An 18,026-nucleotide genomic window follows, 5' to 3' on the forward strand; every position below is an offset into this window, starting at 1 on the left:
TAAGGTCCACTTTCACAGCTCCTCATCATTTTGCCCACAGCAGTCATTTAAAGTGCTGTGGGCAGGGTAGGATTAGTTAGACTGGCTCGTCTGCCTCCCTCAAACCCCCCCATTTGCAATCACTGATAAAATCTCTCCATCCTATCGGCTGCAGGTTTCCTGCCTTCCTTGGCAGCGATGTCTGAGTGCTTCCCAGCATCTTGACTGGACTCGCCACTACACCCAGAGCAGGCAGCTGCTGCCGGTAACACTGAATGGGGTGGAGCATTTCCACAAGCTGCTGAGGCATGCTGCCCGAGGCTGTCAGGGAGTAATCTCCAATTGTATAATCCCACCCTGGTTTTCAGGTCGAATGAATCAATTTATTACTGTTTCGGTTTATTGAAGTTGCAAGTAGGTTGAAACAAGATCTGGGGTAAGAATTATGCCACAAACAGATACCAGTCATGTCCCCGTAGTAGTCCACAACCAAAGAAATTGTACAAGCTTGAATTTCTGGCAACTATCTAATGTGGAGTTTGCACATTCTCCCTGTGTCTGCGTAGTTTCCTCCAGGCGCTCCGGTTTCCTCCCACAGCCCAACGCTATGCAGGTTAGGGTGGATTGGCCATGCTAAATAGCCCATAGTCTCCACGGATGTGCAGGTTAGGGTGAATTGGCCGTGCTAAATAGCCCATAGTCTCCACGGATGTGCAGGTTAGGGTGGATTGGCCGTGCTAAATAGCCCATAGTCTCCATGGATGTGCAGGTTAGGGTGGATTGGCCGTGCTAAATAGCCCATAGTCTCCACGGATGTGCAGGCTAGGGTGAATTGGCCGTGCTAAATAGCCCATAGTGTCCACGGATGTGCAGGTTAGGGTGAATTGGCCGTGCTAAATAGCCCATAGTGTCCACGGATGTGCAGGTTAGAGTGGATTGCCCATGCTAGCCCACAGTGTCCACGGATGTGCAGGTTAGGGTGGATTGGCCATGCTAAATTGCCCATAGTGTCCTGGGATGTGCAGGTTAGGGTGGATTTGCTATGCTACAATGCCCATAGTGTCCAGGGATCTGCAGGCTAGGTGGGTTAGCCCAGGGAAATGCAGGTTTACAAGGATAGGATAGGGAGATGAGTCTGGGTGGGATGCTCTTTGGAGGGTCAGTGTGTACTTGATGGGCCAAATGGACTGCTTCCACACTGTAGGCATTCTATGAAGACATGCTAACTTTGTCCACTGCGTATTTTCTCACTGAAAAGCAATGCTAGGAGTGTAAGGATGGATGGGATTGATGGTTCAAAGAGAGAAATGGGTTTGTGCTTGAATGGACAACCCGAAGCCAGAAAAACCTTCTGATAGGGTGGTCTGCACCTTTCATGCTGATATGCTTGCTCCTAACCTGTTGGAGCCAGCTTTGCTTTGCCAGATTTTGACACTTCCTTTCCTGTGAACACATCCTGTATCTGACCTCCCCCTTTCCCCTACCAATCCTAATCCAAACATTTCCTGGAATTGTCTTGGGTTTTGTATTTATTTGATTTTCTGAAAGTTTTTGCTCTGGCTCCTTGATAGCATCCTCGCCTTGAGTCAGAACATCGTTGTTCAAATCTCACTCCAGAAGCTCAACACCTCTAGTTTCTGAGCCACCTCCTGGTCTGCGCACTCAGCTGAGGCACAACATTGTTTGAAAAAGAGCAGGGGTGTTCCTCTATTGAAGGTATCCTGGTGAGTTTATTCAGTTAAGTTCAGAAGATTTTGTTGACCTCTTCAGGAACTAAAATGAACAAGAGGTGTGATCAGATACATTCGGAGAAACTCTGTCTTAGATGGGTAACCTCTTATCTTCAAACCATGATCATTAGTTCTAGATTCTCCCGCAAGGGGAAACATCCTTTCAACTCCCATCTGATCAAATCCCCTCAGGATGTTTCGATTAAGTTACCTTTGACTCTCCTAAACTCCAAGAGATGTACAGGCCTAGCCGAGCCTGTCCAGTCTTTCCTTATAAGGCAATCTGCTTATTCCAGGTATTAGTCGAGCAAACTTTTCTGAACTGCTTCCAATATAGTAACATCCTTCTGTTAATACAGTGTGACCAGTAATATCCATACTCTAGATACAGAGTACTAGCGAGTAATGTAAGAACAGTCAGAGTTTATTGAAATGTATTAAAAAAAACAAGAAAGGCTAAAGTGAACATTGACCCCTTAGAGAATGATGCTGGTGAAATAATGAGGAACCAAGAAATGAATACATGCTTTTGATCTAACTTCACAGTAAAAATGACTAAATAATCAAGGGGCAAAATACAGGGAGGAGATAAATACAATAACTCTCAGGAGAGAAAGAGCAGCAACGTAAATAGGGCTGAAGGCTGATGATCCCCTCAAACTAATGGAATGCACCCTTGCATATGAAAGGAACTAACTACTCGGTAATCTTCCATGAATCCTTCGATTCTGGAAAAATCCCATTGGATTGGAAAACTGCAAATATAACTGCAAATATCAGTCTTTATTCTCAGAAAGGGTGAAAGTAAAGGCCAGTTAATTTACTATCTGTCTTTGGGATGACGTTTGTCTGTTATAAAGGATGTATCAACAGAATATCGAGAAACTCATAATATGATCAAGTAAAGTCAGTATAGTTTCATGAAGCAGAAATCAGGACTGACAAATTTATTACTGTTCTTTGAAGAGGTAACGAATAGGGTAAATAAAGGCCAAGCAATGGGTGTAATACATCTGGATTTCCAAAGGTGCCGGATAAGAGACAACACATCAGGCTACTTAATAATTGAAGAGCTCATGGTTTTGGATTTCGAGAATTACCTAACTAACTAGTAGAAGACAGCGGGTTGGGATCAGGGGGTGGGGTGCATTTTCAGGATGGCAGCCATTAAATGTTGGAGTGACATAGGGATCAGTGCTGGGGCCACAATTATTTACAATGTATATTTATGACTTGGTTGAGGGAAGTTAATGTATTACTGCAAAGTTTGAGGATGACCCAAAAATAGATGGGAAGGCAAGTGGTGAGGGTGACACAAAGAGTCTGCAGAGGATTATAATCAGGTTGGGTGAGCAAGCAACAACTTTGCAGATGGAATATCATGTGGGAAATATGAGGTTATCCACTTTTGTAGGGAAAGTAAGGAGCTGGATATTATTTAATTGGCAAAGACTGCAGAAAGCTGAAGCACTCGTGAATTTGGGGGGGGTTCATGCGTGAATCACAAAAAAACAAGCATCTAAGTTCAGCAGGTACTAGGGCAGGCGCATGGAATGTTGGCCTTTATTTCAAAGGAATTGGAATATAAAAACAAAGAGGTCTTCCTAAAACCGTACAATGCACTAGTCAGATCACAGCTGGAAAACTGGACATTTTGGTCCCTTCATATAAAGGAAAATATAACAGAAATAGTTCAGAGAAGGTTCACGAAGTTGATTCCAAGTTTGAGGGAATTTTTAATGAATGTTTGTACACATTGGAGTTTAAAAGATGAGAACTTGAGTGACCCTGGCAGAATTCGAGATGAGTGTCAGTGAGACTGGTCAAGCGCTGCTTGATAACACTATCAACAATCCCATCCATAAGGTTACTGTTGATCAACAGTACACATATAAGTAGTAACAGGAATGGATTTATCCTTTTTATATCTGGGCCATTTTCTATATTGCTAAGTAGATGCCAGTGTTCTAGCTTAGCCAGGGGGCACAGTTAGATCTCAAACTCACATCTTTAGAACTATTGCTCAAATGATGTCAGAGCCCATAGCCTTTTTTTTGGTAACTGTTTAATCTTTAAAAATAAAAATCCTATTTCACTTCCATGTTCATTTCTATTCCATGGTCTTCCTCTGCATTAAAGATCTTGAGAGTGCTTTTATTTCTACTGGGAACAAACCAAACTGTGTCACACTTCTCCGGAATTCACTCCGACTCTCCTTGGTGATTCTCCCCATGCTCTGGGATGTGCTTTCTTCAGCTCCTTTCCATTCACAGCCCCTCTCCTCTGCTCAAACTCCTGATTATCGATTCCCTGGCTTTATTCCTTTCATTAGTCACACCAAATCAGAAAACACCTTTGGTTTCTGGTTCCACACTACTTCTGGTGTCCAACTCCTGGGAGATTTTCTCTCTGCTTGTTTTACAAGTCCCTCCAGACTGACCGAACTTCAGTTGCCTACTTTTTGTGAGAAATCACACAGATGCAAACCCATTACACCAAATAAATGCTTCCCTATAACTACCCCATGGCAATGCTGCATCCCAAGGATATCCCGGATAAAGATGTAAACTAATTGTTGAAGTTTTGAACTTTTCTTTTGATCTGATAATTATATGTATACTTGGAGACCTTCCCGTGTTGCTTTCAAATTTTTTGTTTGATCTGGGAAACTTTGTGAATAATTTAAGCACTTTAGGGATTCAGCTCTAGATATTCCTTCTCTACCAAGACTCAGAAGGGGATCAAGCAATCAAGCAGTTGTTTAGGTTGCTCAGAGTTTTCTCACCAGCTCATTTACCTTAAAGTGAAAAATTAAAATTTCCTAACTAAAAGCTACATATGAATCATTAAACTAAATAATCAGTTGCCTACGCATATGCACATTCACACACACGCACACACATGAACAGACACACAGACACTCCTCCAGACACACACACACACACACAGCTGGTCAGGTGACCAAGAGGGCAGAGGTTGGGTCCAGTCTGGAACTGACTGTGGAGATGTGAATATTGCCAATAAAGTGATCCTGTTCAGATTAACCCCATTTGTCCCCCTGGTATATAATTCCTGGTTCCAAAGGAAGCATCAACATAACAACTGGTGACGAGGATGGGATTTGGCCAATGAACTGTGTGCACACATTGCTTTGTTTTTGTCTGAGGAGATGCCGTCTAGACTTTGGAAAAGACGTAAGGATATAACGTTGAGGGAAGCAGTTTGTGAGCACTTGGGCTGATGGCTGAAGAGGAAAATCACTGGAGTCAGGGAAAGTCCCAGATGATTGGGGAAAATCACTGTTGTAACCCCCTTGTTCAAGAAAGGATCAAAACAAAAGATGGAAAATTATAGGCCAATTAGCCTAACCTCGATTGTAGATAAAATTCTAGAATCCATCATTAAGGATGAGATTTCTAAATTCTTGGAAGTGCAGGGTCGGATTAGAACAAGTCAGCCTGGGTTTAGTAAGGGGAGGTCATGACTGATAACCCTGCTAGAATTCTTTGAAGAGGTAACAAGTAGGTTAGACCAGGGAAACCCTGTGGATGTTATCCACTGAGACTTCCAAAAGCCTTTCATTATGTGCCTCACCAGAGGCTGCTGAGTAAGGTGAGGCCCCATGATGTTCGAGGTGAGCTACTGGCATGGATTGAGGATTGGCTGTCTGACAGAAGGCAGAGAGTTGGGATAAAAGGTTCTTTTTCAGAATGGTAGCTAGTGGTGTCCCGCAGGGTTCAGTGTTGGGGCCGCAGCTGTTCACTTTATATATTAATGATCTGGATGAAGGGACTGGGGACATTCTGGTAAAGTTTGCTGATGATTCAAAGTTAGGCGGACAAGCAGGTAGCACTGAGGAGGTGGGGAGGCTGCAGAAAGATTTAGACAGTTTAGGAGAGTGGTCCAGGAAATGACCGATGAAATTCAACGTGAGCCAATGCAAGGTCTTGTACTTTGGAAATAAGAATACAGGCATGGGCTATTTTCTAAACGGTGAGAAAATTCATAAAACCAAAGTACATAGCGATCTGGGATTGCTAGTCCAGGATTCTCTAAAGGTTGACTTGCAAGTTGAGTCCGTGCTTAAGAAAATAAAAGTAATATTGTCATTTACCTCAAGAGCGTTGGAATATAAAAGCAGCAATGTGCTACTGAGACTTTATAAAGCTCTAATTAGGCCCCGTTTGGAATACTGTGTCAAGCTTTGGGCCCCACACCTCAGAAAGGACATACTGGCACTGGAGCATATCCAGTGGAGATTCACACGGATGATCCCTGGAATGGTAGGAATGATGATCAGCTGAGGATCCTGCGATTGTATTCATTAGAGTTTAGAAGGTCGAGGGGAGATCTAATAGAAACATACAAGATACTGAATGGCTTAGAAAGGGTGGACACTGGAAATTCGTTTCCGTGAGTCAGGGAGACTAGGACCCGTGGGCACAGCCTTAAAATTAAAGGGGGAATTCATTGCCACAGAGCGCATTGGAGGCCGGGACATTAAATGTCTTCAGGGCAGAGATTGATAAATTCTGGATCTCACAAGGAATTAAGGGCTATGGGGAGAGTGCGGATAAGTGGAGTTGAAATGTCCGTCAGCCATGATTGAATGGCGGACTTGACCTGATGGGCCGAATGGCCTTCCACCACTGTGTCTTATGGTCTTATGGTATAAAGTACGCATTCAGGATCTACCATAGTAATTGGGGAGAGCAATCGCAAGGGCACTGGGGCTGCAGGTATCTCCAGGGAGGAACGACACACTAACACAGCCAGTGAAGGAGCAGCTGATGCAGATAGCATTCACCAATGGGACTCAGGCTGTGATCAGCTACTAATCTTGAGTGGCAGGAAAAATCTCCACTGATGGGAAAACAAAAAAATGGCATGGGGGTCTTTGTGGAGCAATGGGACTATTTGATGAAGAGTCAGAAAATTGGACTTTATACACGTAATGCTTTAACTTGCTTTTAAAGGCAAATAAAGTGGCTGAGGACATCATGGTACTGGTTTTCTTAAGTATCATCGGGAGCAAGACCATTGTGATTCTGGTGCAACCAGAGAAACGCACATTTCAAAGGCTATGTTTAGTGTTGGGAAATTATTTCACATTCAAGCCACTGATGATCACAGAACAGTTCTGTTTTACCAACGGGTGCAGCATGAAGGAGAGTCCATCGCCCAATTCATGGCTGCCTTAAAGAGGTTAGCGGAACACTGTGAACTCAGAGGGCTGTTCCAAGATGCCTTCTGGCACCATTTGGTTTGTGGCCTCTGACACGAAGCTATCCAATGGAAGCTACTAACAAGAAGAAACCTGGATTTCAAGGTAGCTTTGGACATTGCTACCTCGATGGAATTGGCTGGCACCAAAGCATCCCATTGGCTGATGATGCCCGGGTGCATAATATAGTGGAGACTTGGCAGATCATAGTACCAACTGTAGAATGGCACCGATGGGGGAAGAATGGCCATGAGGAGTCAAGAAACCCAATGCCGCAGGTGTAAGCGAGTGGACCATATTACCTGAAATTGCCAAGTGCAACCCAAGGCATAAGGTACATGCCACCAACCAGGGAGTAGACCAGGAGTCAGCCAGATTCGCAGGAAAAACAGAAGGCTCAGAGTCAGCAGAGTTTCAGTTAAACAAACTGTCAGGATGGGGTGGAACTGATTGTTTCTAGGTTCTTCCCTAAAGTAGAGGGGAAGAAAGTAAAAATGGAAATGAATACAGGTGCAGCGGTTGGGATATTTGGTTGACATGGATGAGTTGGACCGAAGGGTGTGTTTCCATGCTGTACATCTCTATGAATGGGCCACTCTCATTGTTTCAGTCTTAAAGACGGATGGCACAGTGAGGAGTTGTGGTGACTTTAAGGTCATGGTCAACCCAGCCCTGAATGTGGATCGATACCACACGCTTTGAAGACCTATTCAGTGGACTGTCAGGGGAAAGAAATATTCGAAAATGAATCTGTCACAGTCCTACCTAAAGATGGGGGTTGTGAAGGAGTCCCAGCTACTGCTGGCGACAGTGACACGTGGAGGAACCTTTCCGCTACAAGCGACTTTGGCATTACATCAGCACCAGCTCTGTTCCAGAGGGCCATGGATCAAATATTAAGTGGGTTGCTAGGGGTCCAGTATTATCTGGAAGAAGAGCACTTGAAAAATTTAGAAGGAACTCTAAAGAGATTGCAGGTGCACAGCCTAGGGAGTAAAAAGGAAGAAATGCAAGCTTTTTAAAGACTTCGTAGAGTACGTGGGCCGTGTAATCAACGGTGAGATACTACACAAGTTGCCCTAAAAAGATGGAGGCCATCATGAATGCCCCTAGACCAGAGAGAATGTGTTCACACTGAGATTGTTCTTGGGAATTGGAAATTGTGAATGCAAGTTCACGTCTGATCTGTGCTCAGACCGGCTGCTGGGTAAAGGGCAGCTGTGGAAACGAAGCCAGGAGTGTGAAGTGGCTTGCCAGGAGATGAAGTAGGCCTTAAAGAGGTTGGAAGTGTTAACCTAACATATACAGTCACTTCTGCTGTAACACGATAATTCCGTTCTTGTGTGATCTCACATTATAAACAAGTAGCCGCACCATTTAAACTCATGGGACCGGAATCGTGTTATAGCCAATGTGCGTCTTAAATGTTCATGCTTTTGAAACAGTGTCCCCAATTTGTTAATCACTTTATGGCAAATTCATGTTAATGAAACACGCGTTATAGCATAACAACCTGTAATTCCTAGTTCCAAAGGAAGCGATAACATCACAGGGAGAGGTGGTTGTTCCTGTATGATTGTAATAACAACAGGGCCAGGCATCCTTTGTAATGATGTCCCTCACCAACAGATTTCTTAGTCATGTACTTGTTCGTGTCAGTGTCTCTTTAAATTCTTTAAATCACTCTACAGCCGGATGCCACACTACCAACATTGTTTCATTTAAATGCGGCTGTTCATATTGAGCATGAAGGAAGGTGCACTGTCAAACATGCATGCTAAGAGAGTGAGCAGTGACCCCACCATATGGGTTTCTATACTACATATCTCTGGAATGTCCACATAGAAAATTCCCAACAGAAAAGAAGCATTTCAGGTTCTGAAGAAAGGCCATTGACCTGACATGTCAACACTAACTTCATCTCTCCAGAGACACGACTTGACTGAATGAGTCCTTCCAACCTTTTCTGCTTCTCTTTAGGAGCTCATATGCTGAAGAAACTCTTCCCCTGATGACTTATGACTGATTCTTTTACCGTGTTCATCTTTATCACTCTATTTCGTTTCCTTAGCAACTGACTTGACCTCCAACCCATTCCACATGGAGATCCCAACTTAAATCCCACCCTTTCTGGATGCTATGAAAGTGAAAATTAGTCTCGCCTTCCACCCCTACAGATGGTATCTGACCTGCTGAGTGTTTGCAGCATTTTGTGCTTTCATTTGAGGGACCCATGTGCCTTTTGAGCCTTTTAAGTGAGACTAGCATCATTGCCCGCAAGTGCAGTCAATTATTGCACTGTATGACAGGCAGCTGATCCCATTTTACAAGTGTGTTAAATCCACAGCCCCGTGATTGCACAGTAGGATATAATCTGGCTAAACATTTCGGGAACAAGGAGGGGGAGTGAGAAGTCTATGTTCCAAATGCTCCTTAGCAGGGGTTACTGGAGTTCATTGTGTTGCTTAGGCATCATATGTGCCAGTGATTTATGAAAAGCAGCTCCTTTTCTTTGGTTTTTTTCTGTTAGATTTCTCCTGTTCGGGTACTTCCTGCTGGCGACACAGAGAACACAGTGTTACAATGACTTATTTCTTCTCAATCTTTTTCTGCACTTCTCAAAAGAGGATATGTTTGGAATCAGAACCATAAACAGTGAAAGGGAGAGGGCCAACCAACCATTCACATTCCACTGGCAGCACTGAAGAAAGTTCCTCAGAAACTCTAAGGGTAAAAAAAAAGAGGGACAACCTTCCTTCTTTTTAAATTCCAACTTGGACATTTTACTTTGCACAGTGTTGTAAAGAGAAGGCTCAGAGCTGTTGTGTGAATGTGTTGGACATATTATAAAGGCCTAAAGGCTGCTTAGATAAGGACAAAGGCTTAATTGTTACAAAAGTAGACTTGCAAAGCACCAGAATCTACACCATTCAGTTTGGCTCACAGTAATACACTCTGAGAGGCCCATCCACAATTTCACTTGGATGCAAAAAAATTCATGCCATTATTCAAAGAGAGAAAGGAATGCCGTCTCCAATGTCCTGCTTAACATTTATCCTTTAAGAAACATTCACTGATACCTCATCTGGTCATTTATCCCATTGCTAGCTTGAGAACTGGGTATTGTACAGTAACTATACATGAATTGATCATTACTTTTCTCTACATTACAATATTCCACTGCTCCATCATTAACTGTGAGGTATTTTGGGGTGTCTCAACATTGTGAAAATCATTAGAGAAATGTAAATTCATTCTTAATTTCTGAGGAGATTTGTGAGTTTGGAGGTGGGGCAGTGAGCAATATTGGAAAAAAGGTATGCTGTGCTCGTTCCTTATTTGTCCTGGAGGCAGCGTGTGTGTGGTGACAGCTATCTGCCCAGCACCAGTGGGGTGCACTTACTCTTATTAAGTTGCAGCAGATTGCTAAAGCTCCTGCAGTTTTGATAGCAAGGGCCCCAATATAATGCAACAAATATGAGAGGGCAACTGCACAGTAAGAGAAAGGAGAGGCATGAAAATAAGGTGCAATCTGTCCACCTAGTGGTGCCAATGGCCAATCTGAGGGCACCCAATGGCAGAATTGTGCCAATGTGAACGGAGGTCCTGGGCCCCGTTCTCATAGGCAGTGGTTGGAGCACAAGGCAGCTGTCAGTTGCCTCATCCTTTTCCCACAGCCATTTCACTTTGCCCTGTTTTTCACCTCCGCGGCCCACTGTCAGACCTGGCACTGTGAAGGATCAGAGCACGCTCACTGGTCCTCCCTCCTCCTCAACTTGCCCACCAATCTAATCTGGACAAGGGAACTCAAGAGGCAGCCTGCTCACTGGCCATCTTCTGGAAAATTCCAGATAATGTGCTGATCTGATGGCCTGGTTACAAGACCCAACTGCTGAAAATACTCTCATGTCTGGAAGGTTCAGCCCATATTATCATTGTGGAAAATTGCAGAGCTCTGCTTTGGCTTAGATGACTGCAATGCCTTCAGGCTTTCCATTGGCAGCATTAAATGGTTAGTTTGCATTTTAGATTCACACTGCTGTGCCCTCCCACTGTGCAGTTCCTTCCTCTGCACCTTCCGACACAGAGTAGCGGCTTGCACGACTCTTAACAAAATTGCATCACCTTTGGGAATTTGTTACCAATTGCACATTTAACTAGCTTAATGGGCTCCATCTTGCTGCTGGGTGAGTTGCTGTCATTTCAGCTGACTCTGGGTGTATCAGGACGAGGTGGGAACACATTGGGGAATAGGCTCAATACAATTTTCTTTGGTTTACTTACAGCTGTCTTAATATGTGATTGAAGCTATTAGAGAATGCTGTGTGAAGCTTATTTGAAGCTTATTCCTCACTGACTGGTAATTACAATGCGATTGGTATGTGCAGTCAGTAGAAAAAGAAACTGCTGATTCTCTTTGGCTTGTACTTAAGAGCAAGGCAGCCAACAGGCTATACAGCTTCTTAGTTGATGGAATTATTTGGTTGGTTCCCTATGGAGTTTAGCCAAGTGCAACAGTATGTTGGCACTGTATTGAACTGCTTGGAATTAAGTGCAGTGCTGCTCAAATGCTTAAGTTAGACTCAGGGAATCTGCAGACAGAAAACAATAAGGCAGAATGGTAGGAAAGTGAATTGCAGAATAACCAGGAGGTTCGCAACATCGGGAGGATTTGTTCCCTTTTTATTTTCAGTGTTTTACAAAACAAAAAGCAATGCCTCTGGGGATTGTAGCTGTCTCCGTCTGTCTACTGCTGTGCGGTGGGGCGCATGGACAGTGGGATTGGTGGTACAGCCTATGGGGAACAGACAAAACCACAGCAGCTCCCGACACGACAACTCCGGTAAGCATGCGATCACCCAGCAGCGACCGGCCACCAGGAACCACAATGGGACAAGGAATCCAGTCCACATCGACGGTTAGATCGGGTGGTGTCACCCAAACCCTGGGTCCTCCTCACCAAGAGCACTCTGTTCAAGTGTCCTCAATGGAAGGGCACACTCCAGTTGGGGAACTGACCAAATCCATAAGTGTTGGCTTACTTCAGCAAAGGAATGTGACAGGTAACATGTCCTTTCATCGCTCGGGGGGGGGTAACTGGATGGTCAGGCTGTCTTTATCGGAATGATGTTTGATCTACACTGCACACTGGAACACAGGTGTGGCATTGTGCTGAAATAGCAAAGCCTCCCTAGCGATGTTCCAGTGTCTGAAATTCTGGCCATTTTACTTGTATTTTAAAAATTTCAGTGCTGATCGTGAAGGCATTCCATTAAGAGTTGATGAAGTTAAAGCCAACCCATTTGGAAACACACGAGTTCTATTGCGCCTATACGGAGGAAGACTGCTTTAACATAGAAGTCTAACAATGCAACTAATCTGCTGTGTATACCTAGAACTCTGCTTTTTAAAAATTTCAAACTTTCAGTAACTGCAGCTCTCCTGTCACTCAACACTCGCCTGTCCTGATAGGATTTAGTGCTCACTGCTGTTGCAAAGCCCTGATTTATGTGTCTGTGATAATTTAGTTATATGCCGGGAGTTACAAATCAGGTCAAAGGCCTTTCAGGGTAATATTTAGATAAGACCTTATTTTGTGAAGTAAAAAAAAAGCAACATTTAAATACTAAACAGGGAAGAAAGAACATCATTTATGCAGCATTTTCACAACCTCTGATTATGTAGAAGTTTTTTTCCAGGCAGTGAATTACACCTTCTAAGGGGTGATGAGACCTGATTTATTTCTGATGGCATTTCGTCCATTGTTGGGTACAGTCTTGCCACACAAGGAGCAAGAAAAGCAAATTGTGTTGGGATTGTTCCCAGTTGGGGAGAGGTGGGGAGTGGTTGGGTGTCTGAATGAAGGACCCAGTGCTGTGAAAGAAAGGCCCAGTAAGAGCCAGCCTCCTGCCTTTCCTGCTGGTCTCTATCCTCCTCACCCTCATGATCTCCTGCTCCCACTGCGGCCAGGATCCCTCAACAATATGCATGCCACTTAAACAGCAGCCACTGCTCCCCTATAGCGTCATCATACACTGCACAGCTACTAGTTCATTGGCACTGACAGCGCTCTGCCAGTGAGGTGAGCAGGGTGACATGACAGGGGTAGCACAGCAGGAGATGGCAATATTTCTTTCCCTGGGGTCCTTGATTCTAGACAACTGCTGCATCAAATTCAGCAGGACCTTCCCAAAAGGAGGCAGCGCATGGTCTTCACCAACTTACCTGCTGATGAGTGGGATCCCAGTCATCTGCATTGAATGTCACCCTGTGTAAAGGTTGTGCAAATGAGCTACATGGTAAAATCCAATTGCCCTTCCTGTCTGCTAGCAATGCTCCAGGGAAAGCAGCTACCCACCCAAACCCAATCCCCCCCTCCTCATGAAACTCCAGGCAATTGATATCTGGGATTTTCCAGACTGATTCCTGCAATGGCAGGACTGACATATGAAGAGAGATTGGATCATTAGGTCTATATACGCTGGAGTTCAGAACAATGGGGAATGGGATCTCATAGAAGCCTATAAAATTCTAACTGGACGAGACAGAGTTAATGCATGAAGGATGTCCTGAAAAAGGTGTCACAGTTTAAGGATATGGAGGAGGCCATTGAGAGGAAGAGAAATTTCTTTACCCAGAGAGTGGTGAACCTGTGAAAATCTCTGTCACTGTTTGAGTCAAAACACTGAATATTTTCAAGGAGTTGAATACACTTCTTAGGGCTAAAGGAAAAAAAAGGGAGAGAGTGGGAACAGGGCGCTGAGTTGGATAATTAGCTGTGACCATGTTGAACGGTGGAGTAGGTTTGAAGGACAGAACTACCCTGCTCCCATTTTCTATGTTTTAATGATTTCTCCTGATCAAATCCCTGTAACATCAGCAAAAGGTAAATGTGCCATCCTGTGGGAGCTTTTGCAAAAGTTGTAGAGATCTGATCTGGGAATCCCTGGTGATGCATATTTAATGTAAACATAACAATGGAAAGGGATCCACATTGGTTAAACAGTGACAGGAAAAGCATTTACCTTTCTGTTCTTGTATTGCAGAGAGAGGATCCAATGATCACATTGACTTAACAGGCCTGATTGGAGTCCCTTTGCCACCTTCAGTTGCGTTCATCACAGGATATGAAGGCTTTCCAGCGTACAGTTTTGGGCCAGGTGCAAACATTGGTCGACTGACGAAGACTATGATACCTCAGTCTTTCTACAGGGACTTTGCAATCTTGGTGACCATCAAGCCAGCCAGTGACGATGGGGGGGCGCTGTTTGCCATTACAAATTCCTACCAGAATATTATTTACTTGGGAGTGAAACTATCTGCAGTTTGGAACAACAGCCAACAGATCGTGCTTTTTTACACAGAATCGGGTTCTGAAACCTCCTATGAGGTTGCCTCATTTGAAGTGCCGCCCATGACAAACAAATGGACTCGGTTTGCTTTATCCGTTGAGGGTGAGCTTGTCACTTTGTATTTGGACTGCGACGAATATCAACAGAATCACTTCACACGATCACGTGAAGCATTACATTTTGAGCCAAGTTCTGGAATTTTCATTGGGAATGCTGGAGCTGCAGGGTTGAACAAATTTATAGTAAGTGCCGTGGAGGTTTTTTTTTAATGTGTTAAAAGCTTGAAAAGTCCATGGTTGATATTTTAACCACTGATATTTATGTTATATTAGCAAAATTGTTGTCAGGAAACCTCTGAGAAATATTGCAGGGCCAAAAGTTTAAAGTCTTATTTTACCAGCCAAAGTATTTACAATTCAGATCACAGTATTTATGAAAAGAACTTAGTGGTCTCAATATTTACCTGAGAGGGATTTGGAGCACAAGGTTGGGGAAACCCAGATGGCCGGAGCACACATGTGTTTTTAACAGATTTCCTGCCTGAGAATCCGTTTTATTGACAGGCTTGGCTGCCTGACAGACAGGGAATGCCCCAGAAAAATCTGCAGCGCAGGAGCAGATAGGTTTAGTGGCTGTTGGAAGTAAAGTTTGTTGGGGTACAGGTTTCATGCAGTATTGTTGCTGGGATCAAAAGATGGAGTTATAGTAAGTTCAAAGTGCGAAGTAGGGTTGGAGAGGAAACAGTGTCAAGTCAAAAATTGGAACAGAAATGGTGCTTTAATAGAAAAATCAAATGGGTTCAATTTGTTTTTTGATACTGAGGGTGTTACAGGGATGATGATTGGTGATTGCACCAGTTGGCTAGAGATTTTGGAGGTGCGTGTATTTTTAGTCAGTTGAATTGAGGTTGAAACACTCCTGTTCCTCCTGGCTCCAAAGCGTTTATTTGCATACATTTTTTTAAAAAGTTCACTCATGAAATGCAGATGTCACTGGCAAGGACAACATATATTGTCCATTCTAAATTGCCGTCCACAAGGTGCTGTGAGCCACCATGAACACTGCACTCTGACTTGCTTGGTAGCCTCAGTATTTATATGGCTGGAGTAGTTTGTTTTTTTTCTGATCAGTGGTAACACACGAGTTGTAATGGTGGACGATTCACTTCTGGAACTTAGTTGCTTTATCCATGTTCAACTTAGAATGTCATGATTCCCAGAGACATGCAGTTCTGGCAAAATCCAAACTGTAAGTTTTTGCAGAGTAAGTGATACTTGATAAAACTGTCAACAATATCTTTAGTTTTGCTCCCAATTTGAGTGTAGATTAATCAGACAGTAATTGGCCGAATTAGATTTGTTCTGCTTTCAAATTGGACTTGTTCTGCTTTTTGTGAATAGGATATGCCTAAAGATTTTTCTACACTGCTGTATAGATGTCAGTGCAGTAGTTGTACTGGAACAACTAGACTAGGGACATAATTAGTTCTGGAATATAAGTCTTCAGCACAGCAGCTACAATGACGTTGGCACTCCCAGACATTGCTGTATTTAGTATGTTCAGGGAATTCCTCAGCGTGATGCCATAGCTCCTACAATCTTTAGCCACTTTATCAATGCATCATACAGTTAGAGGTTGGGATGTTCGATGATGATTGCAGACTGTTTGGTATTGTTCACAACACCTGAGATACTGAAGCAGTCTTTACTCACATGTAGCAAAGTTTGTGTGAAATTCCAGCTTGGATTGAAAAGTGATAAGTAACATGCATGCCACTCAAACACCAGGCAATGACCATCTCCAACTTGAGAGGATCTAGTCATCCCTTCTTGACATTCAGTGGCAGGTTCTGAATTCCACATCAACATCCTGGGGATCACCACTGAGGTGAAGCTTAGCTGGTCCAGCCATATAAATACTATGTCTGCAAAAGCAGGTCCAAAGCTTGGAATTCTGCAGCAAGTAACTTTTCTCTTGACTCCCAAAATCTTTCCACTGTTTACACGTCTTTAAAGTCAGGAATCTAATGGAATCCTTTCCACTTATCTGAATGAAAGCCCTCTAGAAGCTCGACAGCATCCAAGTCAAAGCAGCCCACTTGATTGACTGACTGTACACAGACAATCCTTACACATTGATTGCTTTCAGCACTATTGCACGGTGGCAGCAGTGATATCATGTACAAGATGTACTGCCGCAACTGAACAAGACTCCCTTAACAGTGATTCCTAAACCCACAAATTTGATTGCCTTGAAGAAAAAGGCAGCATATACACTGGTGCACTACCACTTGCAAATAATCTGGAGTTGCTGGGTCAAATTCCCAAAATTGCTCCTGACAGCACTGCACGGGCTATCGTAGGTTGAAGATAGTAGCATCCCAAGTGTAGGCCAGAAGCTCTGGCTTCAAGTTCCAATGAAAGTTTTGATGGCCATGGAAACTGTGTGTCATACCAACATGACCACAGAGGTTACATAACAATCTGTAAATCTTTCCAATCCATCGATGGTAGGTGGCAGGAGTGACAGAGTTTCCTGGTCAGCCAGTAAAAAGTGATAGATACAGGACACCAACCTCCCTACATTAAAAGATTCCCAGTGCAGGATCTTACCATGAGCAAACATCATCCTACCACCCTCTCATAAGCAGCTCAAAAAGCTAACCACAGTGATTCAAGAAAGTGACAAGATTTTTGGTAAGACCACACCTGAATGACTGTGTGTAGTTTTAGTCTTGATATTGAAGGCAGAATATTTTTACTTTTGAGGTGGTATGGAGAACTTCACAGGATTGGTTTCTGGGATGAGAGGGTTATCCCTATGATGAGAGGCAGAGTAAATGCATCTGAAGTTTTGAAGAATGGGAGGTGATATGATTGAAGTATTCAAAGTTCTAAAGGAACTGGACACTGAGAAGTTGGCTTGGCCTGGTGGGGAATTGAAGACAAGGCCATCTCATTGATCGTTTAGAGATGAGAAGGTTTGGGATCTTTAGAACTTGTAATCCCCACAGGGTATGGAAGCTCCATCAGTAAGTATTTTTGGTGCTCAAATAAAGATTTTTTTGATCTCTCAGGAAGTGGGAAATTGGGTTATAGAGTCAAAGAGATGTACAGTATGGAACCAGACCCTTCGGTCCAACCCGTCCATGCCGACCAGATGTACCAACCCAATCTAGTCCCACCTGCCAGCACCTGGCCCAAAGCCCTCCAAACCCTTCCTATTCATATACCCATCCAAATGCCTCTTAAATGTTGCAATTGTACCAGCTTCCACCACATCCTCTGGCAGCTCATTCCATACACGTACCACTCTGTGTAAAAAAAGTTGCCCCTTAGGTCTCTTTTATATCTTTCCCCACTAACCCTAAACCTATGCCCTCTAGTTCTGGACTCACCGGCCCCAGGGAAAAGACTTTGTCTATTTATCCTATCCATGCCCCTCATAATTTTGTAAACCTCTTAGGTCACCCCTCAGCCTCCGACGCTCCAAGGAAAACAGCCCCAGCCTGTTCAGCCTCTCAGATCCTCCAACCCTGGCAACATCCTTGTAAATCTTTTCTGAAACCTTTCAAGTTTCACAACATCTTTCCGATAGGAAGGAGACCAGCATTGCACGCAATATTCCAACAGTGGCCTAACCAATGTCCTGTACAGTTGCAAATGACCTCCCAACTCCTGTACTCAATACTCTGACCAATAAAGGAAAGCATACCAAACGCTTTCTTCACTATCCTATCTA

General features: G+C 43.7%; 1 protein-coding gene across 3 annotated transcripts in view; it reads left to right on the forward strand.

The window, feature by feature from the left end:
• Positions 1-18,026, forward strand: part of LOC122549324 (collagen alpha-1(XV) chain-like) — a 255,798-nt gene that overhangs the window by 64,044 nt on the left and 173,728 nt on the right. For 2 of the 3 annotated variants that reach the window (XM_043688954.1, XM_043688955.1), the window contains exons 1-2: positions 11,346-11,996; positions 13,980-14,527. In XM_043688954.1, coding sequence (XP_043544889.1) covers positions 11,648-11,996; positions 13,980-14,527 — 897 coding nt within the window. In that variant the 5' untranslated portion in view covers positions 11,346-11,647. Of the gene's footprint in view, positions 1-11,345; positions 11,997-13,979; positions 14,528-18,026 lie in introns of those variants that run through there. The other variant, XM_043688956.1, reaches the window with a different exon arrangement.

This window comes from Chiloscyllium plagiosum, chromosome 4, assembly GCF_004010195.1.
Source record: "Chiloscyllium plagiosum isolate BGI_BamShark_2017 chromosome 4, ASM401019v2, whole genome shotgun sequence".
NCBI lineage: Eukaryota > Metazoa > Chordata > Chondrichthyes > Orectolobiformes > Hemiscylliidae > Chiloscyllium > Chiloscyllium plagiosum.